At 55.8% G+C, this 10,288-nt stretch overlaps 1 protein-coding gene across 1 annotated transcript; it reads left to right on the top strand.

Annotated features, from left to right (window-relative positions):
- The first annotated feature begins 517 nt into the window (after positions 1-517).
- On the top strand, positions 518-3,765 carry RPL23 (ribosomal protein L23). Its single transcript, XM_079327614.1, has 5 exons — positions 518-591; positions 815-898; positions 2,443-2,571; positions 3,284-3,397; positions 3,624-3,765. Exons 1-5 carry the CDS (start codon positions 579-581, stop codon positions 3,704-3,706), a joined length of 423 nt encoding a protein of 140 aa, XP_079183740.1. The 5' UTR covers positions 518-578; the 3' UTR covers positions 3,707-3,765.
- Positions 3,766-10,288: the final 6,523 nt, after the last annotated feature.

The raw sequence follows: 10,288 nt of genomic DNA, 5'->3' as shown, positions 1-10,288 counted from the left end.
TGGCGGAAGCGCGCGGCGTGCGGGGGTATAGCTCAGTGGTAGAGCATTTGACTGCAGATCAAGAGGTCCCTGGTTCAAATCCGGGTGCCCCCTCAGTAAGAGATTTTTAAATCTTTTTGCCCATTTTTTAGGTTTGTTTTCGTCGATATTTGCGGTGGGGGGGGTGAGGCGGGAGAATCGCGTTTGCGCGGCGGTTCCACGGACGCAGTGAGGATTGCGCAGGCGAGGATTGCGCAGGCGTGGATTGAAGCGTAAAGAGACTCCAGCCAGCGCCACAATGCAGCGGGGGTATAGCTCAGTGGCAGAGTATTTGACTGCAGATCAAGAGGTCCCCGGTTCAAATCCGGGTGCCCCCTCATTTTAGGTTTTTTTTTTTCTCCCTGTACCCAAAGTTTTTTCACCCGAATTATCCCTGGTTGCGCTTTCCATCCCCACCGGTTCTCCCGGTGCTCCCGGTGCTCCCGGTACTCCCGGTACCGCTGAGGGCGCCGCCTTTCCCGCCGCCGCTAGGGGGCGCCGCGCGCGGCGAGGAGCAGCGGAAGCGTCACGTGACATCCGCCGCCTCTTCCGGCGCCAAGATGTCGAAGCGAGGTGAGGCGCGATCCGCTCTCCGCCGCCATCCGGCTCCATCCGCCGCCATCCCGCGTCCCCGTGGCCGCCCCGGCGCAGCGGGGACCGGGGAAGAGGCGCCTGAGCCCGGGCGAGGGCGGATGTCGCGGGTGATGTCGTCATTTAGGCCCGGGGCCATCTCCGCGCTGCTCGCGGCCGCGTCGTGAGGCGGCACCGGGGCCTTAACGCTCTTCTCGCCCCGCAGGACGCGGAGGTTCGTCCGGGGCCAAGTTCCGCATCTCCCTGGGTCTCCCGGTGGGGGCTGTGATCAACTGCGCCGATAACACGGGTGAGAGCGGGGCTGGGAACCGGGAACCGGGGGAAAGAGCCCCTGAAAACCGCGGGGAACCGGGAAGGGAACCGGGAACCGGGGCAAGCGTCCCCATAGAACCACCGGGAACCGGGGAAAGAGCCCCTGAATACCGCGGGGAACTGGGAAGGGAACCGGGAACTGGGGGGAAGAGCCCCTGAGAACCACCGGGAACCGGGGAAAGAGCCCCTCAGAACCACCGGGGAACCGGGAACCGGGGAAAGAGCCCCTCAGAACAACCGGGGAACCGGGGAAAGAGCCCCTCAGAACCACCGGGGAACCGGGGAAAGAGCCCCTCAGAACAACCGGGGAACCGGGAACTGGGGAAAGAGCCCCTCAGAACAACCGGGGAACCGGGGAAAGAGCCCCTCAGAACAACCGGGGAACCGGGGAAAGAGCCCCTCAGAACAACCGGGGAACCGGGAACCGGGGAAAGAGCCCCTCAGAACCACCGGGGAACCGGGAACCGGGAAAAGAGCCCCTCAGAACAACCGGGGAACCGGGAACTGGGGAAAGAGCCCCTCAGAACAACCGGGGAACCGGGAACTGGGGAAAGAGCCCCTCAGGACAACCGGGGACCGGGGAAAGAGCCCCTCAGAACCGCGGGGCTCCGGGAGGGACACCCCGGGAACACCCCGGCTGTTCAGGAATTCCCAGCCCTCAGCGTTCCCTCTGGAATATCCCGCTGGTGGCGGCGCCCTTGGGTGTCCCTGCGGCGGGACACGGGAAGCTGTCCCTGGTTATCCCGGGATAACGGCGGTGCTGCTCCTCGGTTATCCCGGGATAAGGGTGATGCTGCTCCCTGGTTATCCCGGGATAAGGGTGATGCTGCTCCCTGGTTATCCCGGGATAAGGGTGATGCTGCTCCCTGGTTATCCCGGGATAAGGGTGATGCTGCTCCCTGGTTATCCCGGGATAAGGGTGATGCTGCTCCCTGGTTATCCCGGGATAACGGCGGTGCTGCTCCCTGGTTATCCCAGGATAACGGCGGTGCTGCTCCTCGGTTATCCCGGGATGAGGGTGATGCTGCTCCTCGGTTATCCCAGGATAACGGCGGTGCTGCTCCCTGGTTATCCCGGGATAAGGGTGATGCTGCTCCCGGTTCTCCCGGGCTAACTCCAACCCCTCTCCCGGTTCTCCCGGGCTAACTCCAACCCTTTTCCCGGTTCTCCCGGGATAAGGGTGATGCTGCTCCCTGGTTATCCCGGGATAACGGCGGTGCTGCTCCCTGGTTATCCCGGGATAACGGCAATGCTTCTCCCTGGTTATCCCGGGATGAGGGCAATGCCGCTCCCGGTTCTCCCGGGCTAACTCCAATCCCTCTCCCGGTTCTCCCGGGCTAACTCCAATCCCTCTCCCGGTTCTCCCGGGCTAACTCCAGTCCCTCTCCCGGTTCTCCCGGGCTAACTCCAATCCCTCTCCCGGTTCTCCCGGGCTAACTCCAGTCCCTCTCCCGGTTCTCCCGGGCTAACTCCAATCCCTCTCCCGGTTCTCCCGGGCTAACGGCAGCGCCGCTCCCACAGGAGCCAAGAATCTCTACATCATCTCCGTGAAGGGCATCAAGGGGCGGCTGAACCGGCTGCCGGCGGCCGGCGTGGGTGACATGGTGATGGCCACGGTCAAGAAGGGCAAACCGGAGCTGAGGAAGAAGGGTGGGTGCTGTCCTGTCCCCTCATTGTCACCTCAGTGTCACCCCAGTGTCACCTCCCCTTCTGTAAAGCACTCGTTGGGTCTGGCGTGGCTCAGGGAGTTGTCGTGGAAGGGCAGAGCAAAGGCGCCGCTTTTGGGTGAAGTGGCAGCTGCTGGTGCTGTTGATTTCAATCAGCGGTGGGACATTTTTTGGGTTTGGGGATTGTTAGGATTAAAATTGAAAAAAATTAAAATTTAAATTTTGTGGTTGCTTCTCCAGCCTGGTATTGGATGATTTCAGGGATGCAGGAATTTCATCCTGTGCCAGGGAAGAATTCCTTCCTAAAATCCCCCTCCTGAGTCACTTTCTCCACTTGTAAAATAAAAGTGATATCACATAAATCTGTAAAATTCAAAATGATGGAATCACAGAATGATTTGGGTGGGAAGGGATCTTAAATCCCATCCTTGCCATGAGTTTGCTGCTGCTCAGAGGAGTTTTTTCTGAATATTATTTATGAATGATTTATTTCAAAATAAAACCTGGATTCTCCCAATGTAGATGCAGCTCCAAATATTAACACAGTCAATTTTAAGGAAACTTTTAATGCAACCCCACAAACACAAGGTGTAAAACAAAACCCACCAGGAATCTGTGCCTGGGTTTTGATTGCTGTGGGATTTTTCTGGCTTGGTTTGTTCATCCTGAGGGCTCTGACCCATTTTTCCCCCCAGTGCACCCAGCGGTGGTGATCAGGCAGAGGAAATCCTACAGGAGAAAAGATGGGGTGTTCCTGTACTTCGAGGACAATGCAGGAGTGATTGTGAACAACAAAGGGGAGATGAAAGGTGAGCCCGAGGCTGGGAGAGGGAAAAAACAACTCAAAATTCCCCTCAGAGAATGAAATTTGGGGTGGCAAATGAAACCCTGAACCATCTAAATCACAACAATTAGATTTGAAACCAGCTCAAAAACTCATCCTAGGGATACCTTCCACTATCCCAAGGTGGCTTTGGACACTTCAAAGGTGGGAATTTCATCCCTCAGGGGTGTTGTCCCTGTTTTTTTTTCCAGGCTCAGCCATCACTGGCCCGGTGGCCAAGGAATGTGCAGATTTGTGGCCCAGGATTGCCTCCAACGCCGGCAGCATCGCCTGAGCCCCTCCTCCTCCTGCCCTGCCCCTTCAGGGAACCTCAATAAAACTCCTCCTGCCAACCCTCTGCTGCTCTGCTTGGCGTCCAACAGCAGGATTGTGCTGGCAAGAGAAAATGTGTGGTTTTTTATGGAGTTTGAAAATGGGAATTCCTGAAGAATTCCTTGAACAGCTCAAATTTAGTGACTCTGAATGGTTCCTTTGTGTGAGGGGTCTGTGGTTCTCCCATAATTGGAGAATTTTCAGATTTTTTTTTTCCTCAGAATGGGAGTTTTAACTGTTAAAAGTGAAACAGTGCCTGAGGCTGAGCTGCCCTGGGAGCTGCAGAATTCCTGGAATATCCTGAGTGGGGAGGGACAGCCAGGGGAAACTTGGGCTGTTTGTGGGGGATGTTCAGGAGCAAAAGGGGTGGTTTGGGTGGGAGCTGTCATCTCCTGTCCTACAGGTGACAGGGGGTGGCTTTGCCCTTCCCCACAGGTGACAGGGGGTGGCTTTGCCCTTCCCCACAGGTGACAGGGGGTGGCTTTGCTCTGGTCCCACAGGTGACAGGGGGTGGCTTTGCCCCACAGGTGACAGAGGGTGGCTTTGCCCTTCCCCACAGGTGACAGGGGGTGGCTTTGCCCCACAGGTGACAGGGGGTGGCTTTGCTCTGCCCCACAGGTGACAGGGGGTGGCTTTGCCCTGCCCCACAGGTGACAGTGGGTGGCTTTGCTCTGCCCCACAGGTGACAGGAGGTGGCTTTGCCCTGCCCCACAGGTGACAGGGGGTGGCTTTGCCCTGCCCCACAGGTGACAGTGGGTGGCTTTGCTTTGCCCCACAGGTGACAGGGGGTGGCTTTGTCCTGGCTGTGGTGCTGAAGGGCTGCCCTCACCCCAAATCACAGGGCAGGAACAGGGGGAGCCCCAGCACTGCAATTCCTGCCTGCAGCTGGGGCTGAGCTGTTCTGCTGCACCTCTGGAGACTCCAGATGTTCCTCTGCCCACTCCAGATGTTCCTCTGCCCACTCCAGATGTTCCTCTGCCCACTCCAGATGTTCCTCTGCCATTCCTGATGTTCCCCTGCCCACTCCAGATGTTCCCCTGCCACTCCTGATATTCCTCTGCCATTTCTGATGCTCCTCTGCCCATTCCTGATGATTTTCTGTGCTTCTCCCAATGTTTTTGTGCCATTCCTGAAGTTTCTGTGCCATTCCTGAAGTTTCTGTGCCATTCCTGAAGTTTCTGTGCCATTCCTGAAGTTTCTGTGCCATTCCTGAAGTTTCTGTGCCATTCCTGATGTTTCTGTGCCATTCCTGATGTTTCTGTGCCATTCCCCATGGTTTGGATACCATTCCTGATGATTTTTGGTTTTTTCCCCAATGATTTTGTGCCTGTCACTCCTGATGTTTCTGTGCCATTCCCAAACTTTCTGTCCCTTTCCCAATGTTTCTGTGCCATTCCTGAAGTTTCTGTCCCTTTCCCAGTGTTTCTGTGCCATTCATGATTTTGTTCTGCCATTCATGATTTTGTTCTGCCCATTCCTGATGATTTTCTGTGCCATTCCCAAAGTTTCTGTCCCTTTCCCAATGTTTCTGTGCCATTCTTGAAGTTTCTGTGCCATTCCTGATTTTATTCTGCCCATTCCTGATGATTTTCTGTGCCATTCCCAAACTTTCTGTGCCATTCATGAAGTTTCTGTGCCATTCCTGATGATTTTCTGTGCCATTCCTGATGATTTTCTGTGCCATTCCTGATTTTATTCTGCCCATTCCTGATGATTTTCTGTGCCATTCCCAAAGTTTCTGTGCCATTCCTGATGATTTTCTGTGCCATTCCCAAACTTTCTGTGCCATTCCCAAACTTTCTGTGCCATTCCCAAACTTTCTGTGCCATTCCCAAACTTTCTGTGCCATTCCTGATGATTTTCTTTGCCATTCCCAAAGTTTCTGTGCCATTCCTGATGATTTTCTGTGCCATTCCCAAACTTTCTGTGCCATTCCCAAACTTTCTGTGCCATTCCCAAACTTTCTGTCCCTTTCCCAATGTCCTGGTGCCAAGGGCACAGCAGGGCAGGCAGTGCCACCCCAGGAAATGCTGCACAAACCCCTGGCCCTGCTCTGGGAGGGGCTTTTGAACCCCTCCCACCATTCCCAGTAGATTTTGGGGAATATTTTGGGATATTTCTGGATATCCCAGAGCTGGGTGCAGGCAGGATTTGCCCATCCTGGGGGTTTTAGAGCAGAGATCACCCCTGGGTGATGCTGGAAGGGCTCTGGGTGTGATCCCAACATTCCAAACCTGCACTGCAGAGGATTTTTATCAAAAATTTTATATCAAAAAACGCTCCATGTAAAGAACCACCCCAACAAAGCTGCTCTCATGGCTCACTTTTACCATTCCTCCTTTGGGAAGGTTTTTCTCCACAGCTTCAGAGTTGGATTAAACATTTTTGTTTTTATTTTTTTTGGTGTTGCAGAAGCTGTGGCAGAAATTCCTGAGCCAGGCTGGGCACACCCTGAGACCAAACAGAGGCACAGCCTGTGGGGACATTGTGAAGTCAGTGCTGGAAATGTTCCTGTCCTTTGCTCACATTTGGGGGTTTTTTTAGAGGGAATCAGGTGGGAATTCAGAATTTGCCTCATCAGGAGTGGGGTGAGAACCTCACCTGGCCCCAGGGAGCCTCACCTGTCCATAGGGAGCCTCACCTGTCCACGGGGAGCCTCACCTGTCCAAAGGGAGCCTCACCTGGCCCCAGGGAGCCTCACCTGTCCATAGGGAGCCTCACCTGTCCACGGGGAGCCTCACCTGTCCAAAGGGAGCCTCACCTGTCCAAAGGGAGCCTCACCTGTCCATAGGGAGCCTCACCTGTCCACAGGGAGCCTCACCTGTCCACAGGGAGCCTCACCTGTCCACAGGGAGCCTCACCTGTCCATGGGGAGCCTCACCTGTCCACAGGGAGCCTCACCTGTCCAAAGGGAGCCTCACCTGTCCACAAGGAGCCTCACCTGTCCATAGGGAGCCTCACCTGGCCACAAGGAGCCTCACCTGTCCATAAGGAGCCTCACCTGTCCAAAGGGAGCCTCACCTGTCCATAGGGAGCCTCACCTGTCCAAAGGGAGCCTCACCTGTCCATAGGGAGCCTCACCTGTCCAAAGGGAGCCTCACCTGTCCAAAGGGAGCCTCACCTGTCCACGGGGAGCCTCACCTGTCCAAAGGGAGCCTCACCTGTCCATAGGGAGCCTCACCTGTCCAAAGGGAGCCTCACCTGTCCATAGGGAGCCTCACCTGTCCATAAGGAGCCTCACCTGTCCATAAGGAGCCTCACCTGTCCATAAGGAGCCTCATCTGTCCATAAGGAGCCTCACCTGTCCATAGGGAATCCTCACCTGTCCACAGGGAGCCTCACCTGTCCAAAGGGAGCCTCGCCTGTCCATGGGGAGCCTCACCTGTCCATAGGGAGCCTCACCTGGCCACGGGGAGCCTCACCTGTCCACAGGGAGCCTCACCTGTCCAAAGGGAGCCTCGCCTGTCCATGGGGAGCCTCACCTGGCCACGGGGAGCCTCACCTGTCCAAAGGGAGCCTCACCTGTCCATAGGGAGCCTCACCTGTCCATAGGGAGCCTCACCTGTCCACAGGGAGCCTCACCTGGCCACGGGGAGCCTCACCTGTCCATAGGGAGCCTCACCTGTCCACAGGGAGCCTCACCTGGCCACGGGGAGCCTCATCTGTCCATAGGGAGCCTCACCTGTTCACAAGGAGCCTCACCTGTCCATAGGGAGCCTCACCTGTCCACAGGGAGCCTCACCTGTCCAAAGGGAGCCTCACCTGTCCATAAGGAGCCTCACCTGTCCCCAAGGAGCCTCACCTGTCCAAAGGGAGCCTCACCTGTCCATAAGGAGCCTCACCTGTCCATAGGGAGCCTCACCTGTCCATAAGGAGCCTCACCTGGCCACAAGGAGCCTCACCTGGCCCCAGGGAGCCTCACCTGGCCACAGGGAGCCTCACCTGTCCATAGGGAGCTTCACCTGTCCAAAGGGAGCCTCACCTGTCCATAGGGAGCCTCACCTGTCCACGGGGAGCCTCACCTGTCCAAAGGGAGCCTCACCTGTCAACGGGGAGCCTCACCTGTCCAAAGGGAGCCTCACCTGTCCACAGGGAGCCTCACCTGTCCAAAGGGAGCCTCGCCTGTCCATGGGGAGCCTCACCTGTCCAAAGGGAGCCTCACCTGTCCAAAGGGAGCCTCGCCTGGCCACAGGGAGCCTCACCTGGCCACGGGGAGCCTCACCTGTCCATAGGGAGCCTCACCTGGCCACAGGGAGCCTCACCTGGCCACGGGGAGCCTCACCTGTCCAAAGGGAGCCTCACCTGCCAGCTGGGGGTATAGCTCAGGGGCAGAGCATTTGACTGCAGATCAAGAGGTCCCCGGTTCAAATCCGGGTGCCCCCTCCCTTTTTTTTCCATCTTTTTATCCCCCAAAATGTGGTTGGGAGCCTGGAATTCCCAAATTTCCCCCCTGGGCTGGGTGCAGGCCCCGTGCTGTGATTGCTGGCCAGAGGGGAGGATGATGAGGAGCAGAGGGGATGAAGGTGAGGGAAGGGATGAGGATTTTGGGAGGATCTGGATTTTGTCCTGGGATTAATTAGCAGAGTTTTTCTGGGATGTTAATGAGCAGGGAGATTGAGGGAAAGCAGGGAGAATTGCTCAGTGGGAGAGAATTTCACTGCCCTGGCTCAACTCCATGTGCTCCCTCTCCTCCTTTTCCTCCAACTTTCCTTTGGCCCAAATCCTGCAGGGGAAGGTTGGGAAGCTGCTGTGGGATGTGGGAGTTGGGAATGTGGGGTGGCCCTGCAGAAGGGAGGAACCATTCCCAAGGAAATCTGGGTCTGCCTGAGCCTCCCTCTGGGCTCAAATCTGTGGGGAGGAATTCTCTGGAATGGGGGAAAGTGAACCTGGAATGGGGGAAAGTGAACCTGGAATGGGAGAAACTGGGGCTGGATCTGGGCTGGAATCTGGAATGGGAGAAACTGGGGCTGGATCTGGGCTGGAATCTGGAATGGGAAAAACTGGGACTGGATCTGGGCTGGAATCTGGAATGGGAGAAACTGGGACTGGATCTGGGCTGGAATCTGGAATGGGAGAAACTGGGACTGGATCTGGGCTGGAATCTGGAATGGGAGAAACTGGGGCTGGATCTGGGCTGGAATCTGGAATGGGAAAAACTGGGGCTGGATCTGGGCTGGAATGTGGAATGGGAGAAACTGGGGCTGGATCTGGGCTGGAATGTGGAATGGGAGAAACTGGGGCTGGATCTGGGCTGGAATCTGAATGGAGAAGAAACTGGGGCTGGATCTGGGCTGGAATCTGGAATGGGAGAAACTGGGGCTGGATCTGGGCTGGAATGTGGAATGGGAAAAACTGGGGCTGGATCTGGGCTGGAATGTGGAATGGGAGAAACTGGGGCTGGATCTGGGCTGGAATCTGGAATGGGAAAAACTGGGGCTGGATCTGGGCTGGAATCTGGAATGGGAGAAACTGGGGACTGGATCTGGGCTGGAATCTGGAATGGGAGAAACTGGGGCTGGATCTGGGCTGGAATGTGGAATGGGAGAAACTGGGACTGGATCTGGGCTGGAATGTGGAATGGGAAAAACTGGGGCTGGATCTGGGCTGGAACCTGGAATGGGAGAAACTGGGGCTGGATCTGGGCTGGAATGTGGAATGGGAGAAACTGGGACTGGATCTGGGCTGGAATCTGGAATGGGAGAAACTGGGGCTGGATCTGGGCTGGAATGTGGAATGGGAAAAACCAGGACTGGATAATGGTGGGATTCAGAATGGGAGAAAACCAGGACTGGATCAGGGCCAGGATATGGACTGGAGCAAAACCCCAAAACCCAGCCAGGATCAGGGTCGGGATATGGAATGGAGGAAAACCTGGATGGGATCATGGTTGGGATATGGAATGGAGGAAAACCTGGATGGGATCACAGGATATGGAATGGAGGAAAACCTGGATGGGATCATGGACAGGATATGGAATGGAGGAAAACCTGGATGGGATCACAGGATATGGAATGGGGGAAAACCTGGATGGGATCATGGACAGGATATGGAATGGAGGAAAAACCCAGATAAGATAACAGCCAGGATATGGAATGTAGGAAGACCTGGACTGGATCAGAGTGGGGTATGGAATGTAGAAAAACCTGGACTGGACCACAGCCGGAATATGGATTTGGGAGAAAACCCGGACTGGATCACAGCTGATATATGGAATGGGGGAAAACCTGGACTGGATCACAGCTGGAATATGGAAGAAAACCTGGACTGGATTAGAGCTGATATGTGGAATGGGGGAAAACCCGGACTGGATCACAGTCAGAAAATGGAACAGAGAAACACCTGGAAAGGATTTGGATGGGACAGGGAATGAAAGAAAACCCGGACTGGATTGCAGCTAATGTGGAATGGGGGAAACCCAGACTGAATCAGGGTGGGATATGGTAGGGAGGAAAACCTGGACTGGATAATACCCAGCATAGAGAATGGGAGGAAACCTGAACTGGATCCAGCCAAGACACGGAATGGGGAATATCCCGGACTGGAT

Source organism: Erithacus rubecula, assembly GCF_903797595.1.
Source record: "Erithacus rubecula genome assembly, chromosome: 27".
In the NCBI taxonomy this organism is placed as follows: Eukaryota; Metazoa; Chordata; class Aves; order Passeriformes; family Muscicapidae; genus Erithacus; species Erithacus rubecula.
This window is presented reverse-complemented; position numbering and strand designations above follow the sequence as displayed.

Excerpts from the sequence above, each read along its gene's own strand:
- RPL23 (XM_079327614.1), top strand. Across the intron at positions 899-2,442 it reads CAACTGCGCCGATAACACGG|GAGCCAAGAATCTCTACATC; the intron begins GTGAGAGCGGGG and ends CCGCTCCCACAG. Across the intron at positions 2,572-3,283 it reads ACCGGAGCTGAGGAAGAAGG|TGCACCCAGCGGTGGTGATC; the intron begins GTGGGTGCTGTC and ends TTTTCCCCCCAG.